The sequence below is a fragment of the Mustelus asterias genome, chromosome 14 (assembly GCF_964213995.1).
Source record: "Mustelus asterias chromosome 14, sMusAst1.hap1.1, whole genome shotgun sequence".
In the NCBI taxonomy this organism is placed as follows: domain Eukaryota; kingdom Metazoa; phylum Chordata; class Chondrichthyes; order Carcharhiniformes; family Triakidae; genus Mustelus; species Mustelus asterias.
The window spans coordinates 17,418,444-17,434,970 of NC_135814.1; the positions used below are offsets into that span (position 1 = coordinate 17,418,444).

The 16,527-nt window shown below is 47.3% G+C and overlaps 1 protein-coding gene across 2 annotated transcripts in view; it reads left to right on the forward strand.

Moving 5' to 3' along the window:
- Nucleotides 1-16,527, forward strand: part of gli2a (GLI family zinc finger 2a) — a 433,016-nt gene that overhangs the window by 367,093 nt on the left and 49,396 nt on the right. For both annotated transcript variants that reach the window (XM_078227922.1, XM_078227923.1), the window contains 4 exons: nt 513-714; nt 3,936-4,149; nt 5,178-5,291; nt 9,862-10,002. In XM_078227922.1, the coding sequence (XP_078084048.1) occupies nt 513-714; nt 3,936-4,149; nt 5,178-5,291; nt 9,862-10,002 (671 nt within the window). The remainder of the gene's footprint in view (nt 1-512; nt 715-3,935; nt 4,150-5,177; nt 5,292-9,861; nt 10,003-16,527) is intronic.

Consider the following 16,527-nt stretch of genomic DNA (forward strand, 5'->3'; position numbering starts at 1 on the left):
ACCAAGCGGCAATTTAGCATGGCCAATCAACCTAACTCACACATCTTTGGGCTGTAGGGGAGAAAGTACAAACTCTGCACAGTCACCCAAGGCCAGAATTGAACGCAGATCCCTGGCGCTGTGAGGCAGCAGTGCTAACCACAACAGTTGTTGTCAGTGTAGACTTGATGGGACGAATGGCCTGTTCCTGTACTGTAGGAATGTATGATAGTGACATTTAAGACTCATCTGGATAGACACATGAACAGATGGGGAATGGAGGGATATCAGCTGTTGGTCTGGATAGGATAACATGTTCGGCGCAGGCTTGGAGGGCCATAGGGCCTGTTCCGGTGCTGTACTGTGCTTTGTTCTTTGATTCTAACTTACTATTGTTATCCCAAATCTAACTGTCAGCTCTTGAAAGGTTAACTTCTGATTTAGGAAACAAGTTGTTTTCCGTTACAGTCGATAAGCACAATGTTTGGTGGAAGCAGATTTGTCACTGAAGTTGTCCACTCTCTGTCTCTCAGTCTCCAGGTTCTCCAGCCCCCGTCCGGCCGCTAGGATGAGCAGGAAGCGGGCCCTGTCCATCTCCCCGCTGTCTGACGCCAGCATCGACCTGCAGACCATGATCAGGACATCCCCCAACTCGCTGGTGGCCTACATCAACAACTCCCGAAGCAGCTCGGCAGCCAGCGGCTCCTACGGACATCTGTCAGCCGGTGCGATCAGGTGAGACGTTCGGCATTCAGCACTCACTCAGGCTGCCCGAGCAGATCCGGCCTCGCCCGCTGGCCAATCGTAACTGAAGCTGGATGCTTTGCCTGTGGGTAACTCGGGCATGGCCTGTTGAGTTTTGCTGAGTGATTGTCATGCTGTCTGCATCGCAGTCAGACACATCACTCAACAGTTACTCTCTAATTAAAGTCGGCGAATCGGCTGGCCAACTAACCAGTGCTGATTAGCGGGGGTCAAAAGTTCACAAGGCAGATCTTTCCAAGTGGCTCTGAACTTTCTCAGATGGACATTAAGTTTGGTATACAATAGTTATTAGAGATGCCCCGAGCTTCTTCCATGCTGCCATCAGACTTTGGAATAGACCCAGCATATATTAGGTGCATTGGCCATACTAAATTCTCCCTCATTGTATCCGAACAGACACTGGAGTGCGGCCACTGGGACATTATCACAGTAACTTGATTGTAGTGTTAACGTGAACCTACTTGTGACACTAACAAATAAATAAACTTTAAACTTTAAATTAAGTTAATCTTTCTCTACACCCCAGCTATGACTGTAACACTATATTCTGCACCCTCTGCTTTCCTTCTCCCCATGTACTGTAGGAAAGGGATGCTTTGTCTGCATAGCGCGCGAGAAACAATACTTTTACCTGTATCCTAATACATGTGACAATAATAAGTCAAATCAAAGATTCAGATCATTGGGTGGCTAAGATCAGCATTTTGCTGTTAGATCTGTCCATCTCACCATAAGATAATCTTACCATGTAATAGTTTAAGGTTTTAAGTTTATTTATTAGTGTCACAAGTAGGCTTACATTAACACTGCAAATACGTTACTGTGAAAATCCCCTAGTCGCCACACTCCGGCGCCTGTTTGGGTACACTGAGGGAGAATTTAACATGGTCAACGCACCTAACTAGCACATCTTTCGGACTGTGGAAGGAAACTGGAGCACCCAGAGGAAACCCACGCCGACATGGGGAGAACGTGCAAACTCCACACAGACAGTGGCCCAAGCTGGGAATCAAACCCTGGTCCCTGGTGCTGTGAGGCAGCAGTGCTAACCACTGTGCCACCATGCCGTTTAGGCCACATTAGGTCTGAGTGTTTAAATTCCTGTCTGTGCTATTTTAACTGAGGCGCTAACCCATTTTTTAATCAATCTGCTGATGGCCCTGTTCAAATGACAGGAAATGGAGATTGATCCTAGCACTTTCGCCACTCAATTGATTTGACTGCTGCCAGTAATTCCTAGGTTAACACAATGTTCACCACTTCACCGAGCCAAAATTCAAGGAATTGCATCGAAAAAGTGGACGTTTTTCAAAGAATCCCATTTCCATTGCGATAAGTAAATTCTGAATAATTGTCATTGACACTGATCCTTCATCATTGGTAACAGAAACCATGGGTGGAATTTAATGGCCCGGGTTTGGAGTGAGTTCAGGGGTGGAGACGCTAACACCCCCCACCCAACTCCCCCCACCCTCCAACTCCCCACCCCACCCCCGCCCGGTTAAATCTAGTGTGGGAAGTCTTATGAATGGCCTCCCACCTGGAGGCTAATTGATATCCTTCAGTGGGCAATGAATGTCAAGTTAGCGGCCTTATTCTGCCATCACTGGTAATCAACCAGTGTGGGAGTTGCCACATGCGGGAGTCTACAAAGCAAGTCCCATCGAGTCCCTTGCTTAAAGGCACAATCGAGGGACACAGATTTGGGAATGGGGGTGGGGGAGTGGGGGGGCGGGGGGCGGAGGGGGAGGCGGTAGGCTGGTGCTAAGATGCACCTTCTTTCCCTACTTTCCTCTGCCCCATTCACCTGCCCCCCTCCACCATCCCCATGCTGTCCTCTCTCTCCTGTGGCCTGGGATCCTTGTCTACTCGAGGCCTTTGGCGAGCGCCTTACTGGATGCAGCCACTGCTTCCGGTGGCGCTGCCGCGCAGTGGAGAGCGGCCAGACAGGGGGAAGGGGGTGGGGTCAGGTCCACATCAGTGAATCTAGGGAAGGCCCGTTATTGGTCACTTAATTCCGGTGGGCCTTACCCAATAAGGTAATGTGTGGGGTTCCCACTGGTTCTGCAGCTAGCAAGCAAGAATTCCACCCCATGTATGTGACATTCATGTAATATGTGCCAGCTATAAGACGTTATAGAATCCCTACTGTGCAGAAGGAGACCATTCAGCTCATCAAGTCTGTACTGACAACAATCCCACCGAGGCCTATCTCCATAACCCCACACATTTCCCCCACCAATCCCCTAACCTGCACATCCTGGGGCACTAAGAGGCAATTTAGCATGGACAATCCACCTAACCTGCACATCTTTGGAGTGTTGGAGGAAACCGGAGCACCCGGAGGAAACCAACGCAGACACGGGGAGAACATGCAAACTCCACACAGACAGTGACCCTCAAGCTCAGATATAGCCAGGGCTTACAGTCCAGACTGGACAAATGATGCAGAAGAAGTAGGTTGGAAATGGGGAGGAAATAAAATAGGTGTGTGTTATTATTGACACAGCCCCACCCACCAACAAAGATCACACTGATGCTGGTTTGGGGTTTTATTTGTGCAAAGGGGCGGCACGGTGCTTAGCACTGCTGCCTCACAGCGCCAGGGACCCGGGTTCAACTCCTGGCTTGGGTCGCTGTGTGGGGTCTGCACGTTCTCCCCATGTCTGCGTGGGTTTCCTCCGGGTGCTCCGGTCTCCTCCCACAGTCTGAAAGACGTGCTGGTTAGATACATTGGCCGTGCTAAATTCTCCCTCAAGTGTACCTGAACAGGCGCCAGAGTGTGGCGACTAGGGGATTTTCACGGTAACTTCATTGCAGTGTTAATGTAAGCCTTAATGTGACACTAATAAATAAACCTTAAACTTTGGTCCTGAAAATCTGGGGCAGGAAACTGTTCCTGAAAGGACGAAAAGGTTTTGTAAGATCATGTTTTGGAAAAACAAATTTTGTTTGGCCAACTGAAACAGATTTCATTGAAATTTGCTGATTAAATCTATTTGATGTTTTAAAATATTTTAAGATCAACTCGAAGCAAGGGAATTGGAATTGCTACGAAACAAGAACTGACCCATTTCTTTGCAGCATATTATTTTTGGTAGTGTGCAGTGTGTATCGCACTGCACGTTCCAATGTCGGTCAAAAAAAAATTGTGAATCTGTTTTTTTACTTCTGATATTGTATGATCCCAGCCCTGCATTCAGCTTTCCTCACCCCATCAACCCAGTGACCTTCCAGATGCACCAGCAGATACTGAACCAGCAACGCAGCCTGAACTCTGCGTTCGGCCACACTCCGCCCCTTATACAGCCGTCACCAACATTCGCTTCCCGGCAGCACATGTCCAGTACCTCTGCAGTCCTGCCACCCAGTCAGGCCAACAATGTCTCATCTGAAGCTTCCCAGGTAAGGACTGGATTGCCTGAGGCACTACCAGGTTGTGTGGCGGGGCTGGGTGGGGTGGAGGTGGTGGGGTTGTTGCAGGGGCACCTTCGAGAAACAAGAATGTAACAGCGAGGGAATGCTTTTTGCACATTGCCCCTCTACCTCAGGAGAGCTGAACTCTATCCCTACAGTGCAGACGAAGGCCATTCAGCCCATGTAGTCTGCACCGCCTCTCCGACAGAGCATCTTACCCAGACCTCTCGCCCTATCCCCGTAGCGCCATGCATTTATCATGGCTAATCCACCCAACCCACACATCCTTGGACACTAAGGGGCAATTTAGTACGGCTAATCCCCCAACTTAGACGTCTTTGGACATCTCTGCCAGAATTTTACTGCCTCGCCCGCCCGAGGCTCGTAAGATCCCGCCCGAGGCCAAAGGAGAATGCTGTTCTGCTAGCCTCGCCCGCCCCAGGATCAGGGTGGGAGAGGCGGTAAGATTCTCACACTCTAGTACAGGCCGATAAAGCATGTTCTTTCTCAACTGACTGTCTCAATACAATTCCCAATGAATGGGAAAATTGCGGCATGATATTGACTCTAGTTAGCACAAAATTATCATCACTCAGAGACCCTGAGGTTAGCCGGTATTGGAAATGGAAATGCAACAAGGATTGGTGTCCCAAGCTTTACAGAGAGGTTAAAGCTGTGGAGTTGGATGTTAGGTGTTTTCTACCGTGAACTTGCATTGTGGCTCACACTGCAGCATTCCATCCCAAACACATCTTCATTTGATGGGTATGTTATTGACTGCTCTTCACCCCCCTGCCCCCCACATCGACTCATCTCCACCACTATTTATAAAAAACCATTTTAATTCTGAGCCCATCTGTCCCTTACAGGTGATGCTAAAAATATTTAGTTTGGGAAATGTGACATTGAAATAGAAACAGGAATGTTAGCTTTGATGGAAGCAGACCTGGTTGTGTCCTTGTATTTGCACTGTTGGGTTGAACTTTTCTGACCAAGGCCTGGTTTTTATTCTCCAGAGTAAGCTGAGTGGTGAGTCCGCTGTAAGCAGCACAGTCGATCCAATGATCAACAAACGCACCAAGGTTAAAACTGAGGTGGAGGGACCCCGAACTGTCTCTCCAAACACAGAGGTGAGCAAATAAGAACCTGTGTAAGTAAAACCTTAACGCAGGTCATAAGAGTCGCCATTGAATGCACCACAAGGAAACGGATCATTCGGCCCACTGCTGTGTCCCAGTGTTTGTGCTCCTCATAGACCTCCTCCCACATTACTTTATCTAACCCTCGGAGAAACATACCAGCCATGATCGAATGATGGAGCTGACTCGATGGCCCAAATGGCCTACTTCTGCTCTTATATCTTATGGTCTACATCATTCTATTCCTTTCCTCCTCATGTACTTATCTAGACTCTCTTTAAATGCATCTATACCTCAGCTAATCCATGTGGTAGCGAGTCTCATGCTCCAACAACTCATTGGGTAAAGGAGGATCCACTCAATTCTCCGTTGGATTTATGAGTGGCTATCTTGTAAATATGGCCTCTGGTTTTGGGCTGGAGCTAAAGCTACCCTGTCATAATCTTAAAGACCTGGGATCACCCCTCGGCATTCCCTTTTTCGAAGGGAAGCTTTTCTTGCTGAATATATCTGGTATTTTTCTTGTGAATTTTTATTAGTGCCATCTCCATTGTCTCTTAACATTTAAATAAGAACTAGTTTATTCTCCCAGTGAATGGTCTCTGTACATCTTCAAATAGAGAACTCACATTATTGTTTCACCAATCCTCATATGACTGGTATATTTATGTCAAAAGGAAGCAGAATGTAACAGATGAAATGCTTTGCCAACTTGCTCCACTGGCATGGCCACCATTTGCCACTCACTCTGGTCATCCTTGCTGGAAGAACTGGTAGGCAACGTAACAGAGCAATCAAGAATCAATAAACACAATAAACTACAAAGAGTCGTGAGCGAAGCTCAGTTCATCACTCATAGAGTCATAGAGGTTTACAGCATGGAAACAGGCCCTTCGACCCAACTTGTCCACGCCGCCCACTCAAACCAGCCTCCCATCCATTGACACCGTCTACACTTCCCGCTGCCTTGGAAAAGCAGCCAGCATAATCAAGGACCCCACGCACCCCAGACATACTCTCTTCCACCTACTTTCATCAGGAAAAAGATACAAAAGTCTGACGACACGTAACAACTGACTCAAAAACAGCTTCTTTCCTGCTGTCGTCAGACTTTTAAATGGACCTACCTCGCATTAAGTTGATTTTTCTCAACACCCTAGCTTCTGCACTGTAGGATTCTATGATTCTATGACTGTAACACTACATTCTGCACTCTCTCCTTTCCTTCCCTCTGTATGGTATGCTTTGTCTGTTCTGTATAATGCACAAGAAACAGTACTAATACATGTACACTAATACATGTGACAAAGTAAATCAAATCAAGTCAAATCAAGAATTAACCACATTGGTTATGCAACAGTAAGAGCAATAGGTTTCCATCCACCAAGGACATTCCTGGACACGTTTCTATAATAATTCAACAGCTTCCTGCTCACTTTTGATTGATACCAACTTTTTATTTCCAGATCATTAAAACTGAATTCAAATTCTCAACCTTTCAATGTGTGCCTCACTGCACCAGGGACCCAGGTTCAATTCCAGCCTTGGTTGACTGTCTGTGTGGAGTTTGCACGTTCTCCCCGTGTCTGCGTGGGTTTCCTCCGGGTGCTTCCGGTTTCCTCTCACAGTCTAAAGATTTGCAGGTTAGGTGGATTGGCCTTGCTAAATTGCCCCTTAGAGTCCCAAGATGTGTATGTTAGATGGATTAGCCATGGTAAATGTGTGGGGTTATGGGGACAGGGCGGGGGAAGAAGAGAGAGGAGAGTCAGGGACAGTTGGTACAGACTCGATGGGCTGAATAGCCTCCTGCACTGTAGGGATACTATAATTCTATAAGATGGGATTTTGACTTCATATCCACTGGATTAGCATTACAATCCTGCTCTAGTAATGTACCCACTGTACCACTATATCCTCAAAAATGTACCACATTTCCACCTTCACTGTCTGACACACTTTAATGGGCAGATCAGTGGTAAATTTAATAAATGTAGTGTTAACTTTCAAAGCAATTTATGAGTTAGAACAAAAAAATTACATCAGAGAGACATCTTGGGAATCATTGAGTTAGTTATGTTACTAGATTGTTACCTAAGGCCTGAAAGGATAAAGTCTCAAAAGAGCAAACTAATATTGAGCGAGTGCAGACTCAGGGATTTGTAGGTTAAACAGCCCAAAAAACGTACATCGCCCTCTGTTATAAACACTTGTGCGTCCTTTTTCACATTTATACTGGTGCTGATGTTCTTATCATATACCCTCCACCCCCCATCGTGGATTCCGTCAGTCCCATCTCTACCTCTGCCTATATCCTGAGTAAAGAGCCAATGCGTTATTAATAATTATGCCTGTTCAATGTCTGGAAAATTATCTTCTTGCGATGGGAACCGTTGAAAAGTACCCTTCTCCCCACTGTAACCGAATTAAATTGTCTGGGCTTTCAAATGTTAAATGTCGTTTTATTATAACTGTGTAAAAAAAAATTGGCAATCAAAGTTACTCACATTCAAGGAAAATTTTACTCGAATTATGAACATTGAAATGTTTGCTCGCTTGTAGCAATAATGTCTGTGAACGGGTTCTGCACCCTTTGGCCAGAATTTTACCGGAATGCCCGCCCCGATTCCGGAGGCGGACGAGGCTCGGAGAACCGCCTTCTCCGTTGGCCTTGGGCGGACGTGCCACTAAAATTCCTCGCTTTGTGCGGCTTTAATGGAGCAGTTTAGCAGGAGAGACTCGTTAACTCAGCACTGGCCCCGGCGTTAGGATATTTCGCGGCTTACCGGAGTTGCAGAGGATTCGGCGTGAGACAAGATGAATGGTAATACCAACCGCGACTGTGTCGCGCTGAGTCTCAGGCCCTTTCCTCGGAGCAACTCCGGGAGCCGGCTGCTGTGCAGTGGAGAGTTACTAATGGGTTATTACCTCAATGTTATAAAGTACCGCGTGGCATCTCGCTGTCACTGGTCAAAGACACTTAGATTTGATACAGTGAAGCCTTTAGTTCCTGGTCCTGTTTCCCGTCCTGATGTGTGAGGATTAGCGGCGAGATCAATTTATCTCCTTTCCCTTTAAACCATTTTTTATTGTAACTCTAAACTACAAGAAGTGTCCCTGCACTACATTTTAATGAAATATACAATACCTTGCTGTCACTGGGACAGCACGGGCTTTGACTAATTCTTTGTTCTGCCTTCAGTTCAGAGTCAGACTCTGGCATGATGCATGGGGACGGCTATGTTTATAATCATCTGGGGCCAGGAAAATTGATGAAGATAGCATATCAGAGAAAGATAAACATGCTGTAGTCAGCACGTTCGGGGCAGGAGACACATCTCACGAGTTTTAAGCCTAGGCCGCGTCAACAGCAGCTAGCGCGTGACCTAAAAGCATCTCCAGCTGCGAAGTGGGCAGACGCTAATGAGACCATTTTTTAAAATATAAAACACACAATGGCATCCGAAAGGAATTAATATCTTACCGGTAATGTGCATTCATTAGTACAAACAAATTGCCCGTGTGCTCATGTGGCTTTTGGCTTCACTCGGAGGCTTTTAGGTCCCTCTGAGTTGGGGGATAGCTAATGCCTTAATTCGGTCATGCCTGGGCTACGGTTGCCCAGCTGTCTTGAGTGAGACAGATTTGTGATCGACAACGAGAGTCGAGGCTTTACAGGCGTGGGGTCCGGCGGGGTGTTAGCTGCCAGGGGGTGGCAGTCTGGAAAGTGGAGTTGAGACTGCAGTCAGATCAGCCGTGACTTTAATTGACGGATGGAGTAAGCCAGAGGGGCTGAATGTCCGCCTGCTGCTCCTATTTCTTATGTACCGCGGGTCCCGCCAACGTTACCTTTTCAGGCCACAAGCTGTCCCCTCACCCCTTCTCAGGGCCTGACTGGGTTGGCCTCTGGATTAGAATAGAACAAGGCATTAGCCAAAGCCTATGCTGCCCTGGTGAGCCAAGTGTGCCCAACCTGAGTCCTGTTATTTGCAGTATATCTGGATTCTGAATTATCTTAAAATCCTGTCTGTTCGACCCCCACCTTCTTCTGAACTCCCGTCTGGGAGTTCCAGTTCTTGGCTGGGACAGTGGGGAAAAAGGGGTCAGGACAAGAATGAGAGAAGTAGATACGGTTCTGGGTTAAGGCGTTTTTCAGATGAGAAATAGAATATGAAATTGACTAACATTGTATATATTTGGCCACTCGTGTGTGCCCCCTGACGGTTGTTCATTGGGGCGGGTTGGGGTGGGGGGGTCAGAACTTTGCCTAGCAACAACATGTCTGCCCTCTCTCATGGAGACAGGTGTGCTTCATGGAAGAGATCTGAAGAAAAATACATTTAAAAAAATTACAGCAGAAAAAGATTGAGTGAAAAAAGTTGTTACTTAATTTGGTTTCATTTGCACTGAGAATCTAAATGACCGCTGAAGAGATTCATTCACATAATTTACATCCATCAGAGCATCAGCAGACGGGAAGAATGCGGGACTGTTGTTGCGAGCGCCGTTACATTTCATATAATGAGGTCTCAATTTCCTCTCCTTTATTTACACAATTGCTCAGGATCGGCTGGCAGGCCTGACAGAGGTGAAGGACGATTTGGATAAAGATGATTGCAAACAGGAGCCGGAGGTCATTTACGAGACAGTGTGTCACTGGGAAGGATGCAACAAAGAGTACGACACTCAGGAACAACTGGTGCATGTGAGTAAAGCCTGAGTTAAGTGTTGGAAATCAGTCAGGGCACAAGCACCGAGGCGACACACGTGGGTTTGGAGATTGTGCGGTTTCGCACAGAATCGCAGAATGGCCGCAGCACAGAGGGAGACCATTCAGCCCATCAAACTCACACCGGCTCTCTGCAGGAGCAAATGAGCTAATCTTGATTCCTCACCTTTTTCCCACATCCCTGTAACTTTTCCCCTTGCAGTTGCTTATCCAATTTGCTTTTGAAAGCTATGATTGAATCTTGGCGCGCCGCCCCCCCCCCCCCCCCCACCCCCCCACCCCCCCCACCCATGCATTCCCGATCCTCACCAATAGCTGCATGGAAAGGTTTTCCCTCACCATGTGTTTGATCCTTTTACCAATCGGGTGGGATTTTCCGGCCAAGCTCACCCCCAAAACCTGAAGATCCAGTCAACGGACCTTTCCATGGTGTGCCCCTCACCCGCTCCAATTCCCGTGGCGGGCGGAATGGGAAAATTCACCCCCATCATTTCATAGTTGCGTCCTCATGTTCTCGATCCTTCAATCAAAGGGAGCAGTTTCTCTCCATCTGCGCTGGCCAGATCCTTCATGATTTTGAACATCTCTATCAAACCTCAACTGTCTCCTCTCCTAGGAGAGCAGTCTCGGTGTCTCTCACATCCATCTGCGTAGCTGAAAGTTCCCCATTCACAAAACGATTCTACACCCTTAATCTATTCTACACCCTTTTCCAAAACTTGGACCATCCTCATAAAGTGGGTACAATGCTCTAGTTGAGGCTGAGCTGATGTTTTATAAATGTTGGTCATAATTTCTTTGCTTCTATTCTCTATGCCTTAAGATATTAAACCCAGGATCCATTATGCTTTCTGAACCACTTTCTCAACCATCTTCAATTATTTGTTCCCCTACAGCCCCATGATCTGAGATACAGCAGTGCGCATATACATCCCTTGTCCTTCTGCACTGTGGGGTTTCTATGATCCTAAGAATGAGGGAGATGTTTCAATGGCAGTCTCTCTTTTCAGGTTTTCTTCTGTGGCTGCAGCAGCAACACCAGTCCTGATTTAAACCCCTTTAGTTCGGTGTGGTTGCTCATGAAGGAAGGAAGAAATAACTTGTATTCATGTAGCGCCTAACATGAACTCTGGACGTTATGTACCTTGGAAGTATTAGTCGTCACCGCAATGCAGCAGCCATTCCACACACACACACACAACAAGACCTTGCTGATAACTGACTGGATAATCTGCTTTCATGACATTTGTCTAACAAATAATTGCTGACCACAGCAGCTTCCCCTGCTGTCCTTCTGAGTTCAGCAGCGTTTTATCCAAGGGGGCGGACAGGACCTCGATTTCACCGAACACCAACAGCTTCAACTGCCTTACTGTACTGGTGTCAGCTAAGATTATGTCCTCAAATGGGGCAGGACAGTGGTTAACACTGCTGCCTCACAGCGCCAGGGACCCGGGTTCAATTCCCAGCTCGGGTCACTGTCTGTGTGGAGTTTGCACATTCTCCCTGCGTCTGCGTGGGTTTCCTTTGGGTGCACCAGTTTCCTCCCACAGTCCAAAGATGTGCGGGTTAGGTGCATTGGCCATGCTAAATTGACCCTAGCGTCAGGGGGATTGGCTAGGGTAAATACATGAAGTTATTGGGATAGGGCCTTGGTGGGATTATGGTCGGTGCAGACTTGATGGGCCGAATGTCCACCTTCTGCACTGTAGGGATTCTATGATTAACCATTGGGTGCTGTGTCCAATAAGTGACAAACCCAATAACGGCCATTTTGCAACACCATACAAGACAGATTTTTACCCGTAAGAGGTTTGAAGAACTCACATGAAGAAATCTTAAATAAAGAGAAAGAAAACACAAAATGAAACAATGTAGGTTTTGGCTAATCAAGCCAACTTCAGAGTTCTGCTTTTGTTTGCACTAGCTAGGGTAAATGCATGGGGTTATGGGGATAGGGCCTGAGTGGGATTGTGGTCGGTGCAGACTCGATGGACCAAATGGCCTCCTTCTGCACTGTAGGGATTCTATGATTCTATGAAATCCTGGGATGATGCTTAGAGGCAGGAATGCTACCCAAGATCTCCCTCTGCATGAGCTCCTCACCACCTTTATTTTGTCTCCAGCTATTTGGCTGATTTAAGTTCCGAGTTTGTTCCAATTGATTTCTCTTCCATTCCACTCTGTAATTTCTGACCGTGAAGTATGAGCATTTATGTCGGTGAAAATCCAGTATTTGGATGACCAAACATCTGCTTCCACAAGCCAGTGTGCGCGTACCTCCTGAGACCGGCCCAAAGAGCAGATGGTGTCGCCTTTTTAACCCTCCCCCCGCCACCCACCCACCGGGGAATCTAAACAAGCGCTCACTAACAGGGGGAAGCAGACACCAGGACACCAATAGGGATTGCACGCAGAGTGTCTTTTATTGCTTCCCCCTGCTTCTACGCTCCCCCCCCCCCCCGCCCCCCCCCCCCTCCCCGCCCCCCCCCCCCCCCCCCCCCCCCCTCCCCGTCCCAAGATTGATTAGCCCACCAGTATCGCAGGGCAAGGAGATTACAGTTTCACAGAATTTCACAGCACAGAAAGAGGTAATTTAGCCTGCCAGCTATCTGCAGGAACTACCAATTTATTCCCCAAACCTCCTGCTGCGTTATCAGAAAATACAGATGTAACCCTACCTCCACCTCCATGTGCTGGACATTCATTTAACATTTCTTTTTTAAATGCCGACTCTGCTGTTCCAGATATCAGCCACCAGGGAAACAGGAATATTTACCCCAGAGCATTGTCGCACCTTCACTGGAACATGGCCTCCTTTTCCCATGTATCTCTCTGTTTGAAGGTGCTCCCAATCCAATCCAATTCATCAATTTAGCCCGAAACAGGCTCAGTTACGTGAAAATTAACAGCAAAAAAAGCAGGCCGGTTGGCTCAACGTCGCAGTGGTTAGCACTGCTGCCTCACGGCGCCAGGGACCTGGGTTCGATTCCCGGCTTGGGTCCCTGTCTGTGTGGAGTTTGCACGTTCTCCCCATATCTGCGTGGGTTTACTCTGGATGCTCCAGTTTCTCCCACAGTCCAAAGACGTGCGGGTTAGATGGATTGGCTGTGCTAAATTGCCCCTTAGTGTCAGAGGGAATAGCTAAGGTAAATGCATGGGGTTATGGGGATAGGGCCTGGGTGGGACTGTGGCTGGTACAGACTTGATGGGCTGAATGGTCTCCTTCTGCACTGTTGGGATTCTATTGTGGTGTTAATGCTCCACTCGAGCCTCCTCCCACTTTACTCATCTCATCCCATCAACATAACCCTCTATTTCATAATCCTTTTACCCAGTTCTATCGTACAGCCTACGATATTCACCTCAATCTCTCCATGAGACAGGAAGTTCCCCATCCTTACAATTCGCCGCATGAAGAAGTTTCTCTTGAGTTCCCTACCTGATTTAATAGCAACTATCTTTAAAAGAAAGGGCGGCACAGTGGTTAGCACTGCTGCCTCATGGCGCCAGCGCCCTGGGTTCAATTCCGGCCTTAGGCGACTGTCTGTGTGGAGTTTGCACATTCTCCCCGTGTCTGCATGGGTTTCCACCAGGTGCTCCGGTTTCCTCCCAACTCCAAAGATGTGCAGGTGAGGTGGATTGGCCATGCTAGATTGCCCCTTCGTGCCCCAAGATGTATAGGTTAGGGGGATTAGCGGGGTAAAAATGGGGATTGGGCCTGGGGGTAAGATGCTCTGTCAGGGAGATGGTGCAGACTCGATGGGCTGAATGGCCTCGATTTGCATTGTAGGATTCTAAGTGAAAACATTTTTCCTGCCTCTCCGCCATCAAACTTTATTGAACGAATGTTAGACACTGCTATCCGCAAACTGCAGGCCCAAAACGCGAGCCTGATCTTATCCCCCGTGCAGCCTTCACATTACAGTGCATTCACTGCACAGAGAGTTTACTAAAATTTACCTTCATTGCAATTAAATTTGGCCAATTTCTTCAGCTAGGCTTTTACTCTCCTGACACTCTGCTGGGTATTAAGCTCTGTGTGGTCAGCCCTGACTTCTTGCCATCGAGAAATTAGATACAGCCCCAGGAAATTAAACCTCAAAGGCTGCCTTTCAGCATGATCTGAGCAAGCTGTTGGGCAGCCTCGCTCGTTATAACTTGTTTAATTTACTGCTGCTTTTCCAGAACAATTGCATTAGCATTACCTTACTGGCCACACTGTATGTTATTAAACGTCCAACATTTTGCCAAGTCTTTTAGCTGAGAATCTGTCAGTGAATCTTTGTAGATCTGAATTATCTCATCTGTAGAAAATTAGTTAGACTGTTAGTCAGACTGTACTGTCTAACCCCCATTACCGGAACATAGTTTCATCTGCCCTGCCCTCTGTTAAAATAGGGTCTCTGCTTCATGCTTCTCTCAAGTTGAGAAACTGCGTAATGGTGGTTTTACTTGAGTGACGTGACATCCTTACCTCTGGCAGCAACATAAAAGTCTCACCAGCCAGATCCGCAAGTTCATGAATACTAAGAACCATGGAGGCAGGGCAAAGGGCGGCATAGTGGCACAGTGATTTTGATTTGATTTGACTTGATTTGATTTATTATTGTCACATGTACAGTGAAAGGTATTGTTTCTTGCGCGCTATACAGACAAAACATACCGTAACATAGAGAAGGAAACAAGAGAGTGCAGAATGTAGTGTTACAATCATAGCTAGGGTGTAGAGAAAGATCAACTTAATGCAAGGTAAGTCCATTCAAAAGTCTGCCAGCAGCAGGGAAGAAGCTGTTCTTGAGTCGGTTGGTACGTGACCTCAGACTTTTGTATCATTTTCCCAAAGGAAGAAGGTGGAAGAGAGAATATCCTGTACAGTGGTTAGTACTGCTGTCTCACAGTGCCAGGGGCCTGGGTTCGATTCCCGGCTTGGGTCACTGTCTGTGTGGAGTTTGCACGTTCTCCCCATGTCTGCGTGGGTTTCCTGCGGGTGCTCCGGTTTCCTCCCACAGTCCGAAAGACATGCTGGTTAGGCGCATTGCCCATGATGAATTGCTCCTTGGTGTCTAAAGATGTGTAGGTTAAGTTTTTTTTAAAGTTTATTTATTAGTATCACAAGTAGGCTTACATTAACACTGTAATGAAGTTACTGTGAAAATCCCCTAGTCGCCACTCTCTGGCGCTTGTTCAGGTACATTGAAGGAACATTTAGTGTGGCCGATGCACCTTCCAGCATGTCTTTCAGACTGTGGGAGGAAACTGGAGCACCCAGAGGAAACCCACACAGACACGGGGAGAAGGTGCAGACTCTGCACAGACAGTGACCCAAGCCGGGAATCGAACCTGGGTCCCTGGAGCTGTGAGGCAGCAGTTCTCAATTAGGTGGATTGGCAATACTAAATTGCCCGTTAGTGTCCAATGATGTGTAGGTTAGGGGAATTTGCGGAGTAAATATGTGGGGATATGGGGATAGGACCTGGGTGGGAAGCTCTGTCAGAGTGTTAGTACAGACTCGATGGGTTGAATAGCCTCCTTCTACACTGTGATTCTATGAGAAAGCGTGGGCCTCCAACCCATGTTTTCCTTTAAAGGGGTCAAGCATATTCCAAGCGGGGAAAACAGCACTTGGTGGCCATCGCCATTTGCACCCTGCCAGAACTTTAACCCGCAAACAGACTATATAGTCATTAGTGCATTGCCGCGGGAGCTTGCTGTGCACAAATTGGCATCTTCATTTGCCTCTCATCCAACAATGGCCCCACTTCAAAAAGCACCTCTTTGGCTGTGAAGTCTTTGGAATGTCTGGAGGAAGTGAAGGATGTATATCTGCCTTCACAGTGTAACAAGGGTATTAAACAGGCAGAGCACACCCTCTCGTAACAAGGATGGATCTTTTCTCCAAGTCCCACTCTCCTTCATATATGGTGATTAATCCCAGTCTGGGCTTCAATTGCCGCTAATTAAAGACAAATTAATCTAAATTGCATTTGTTTGGAGTAAGTCAATTGTTTACATATTATTTCGACAGAAAGTGGAGACAGATGTAAAAAGCACATTAATGACAGGGTATGTGAGAGTGGGGGGGCAAGAAAGGTTTTTGGGCAGGGGTGGATCGAGATTGTCGACTCACAGTGCAGGAACGGTGGAAAGATCATGATCTCTAATTAATGGCCACTCTTCCCAGGACCCGCATTCATCATAAGCCCCCTTCTTCCCTCCTGCCAAAGGCTTAAGCTGTTGACAGCAGGTGCATTACATTGTGGAGCTCGGCTAATAGATGACATGCTTTCGTTCAGCTTACTTGTTTTCTAAAGGCCAGCGTCTACTTGAATACCAGGGATGTAGTGAAGCAAAGCAGGAGCAGCATGTGTTTCCCATTACCGACTTGTGTGTCAGTCTGCGGAGATGTGAGGGATTCGCCTGCCGCGACTCCCAAACCCCGGCCAGGACCACACTCCTGCAGTGCAGGAAGCCTATGGAAGTGAGCTTTCCCCCCTCCCC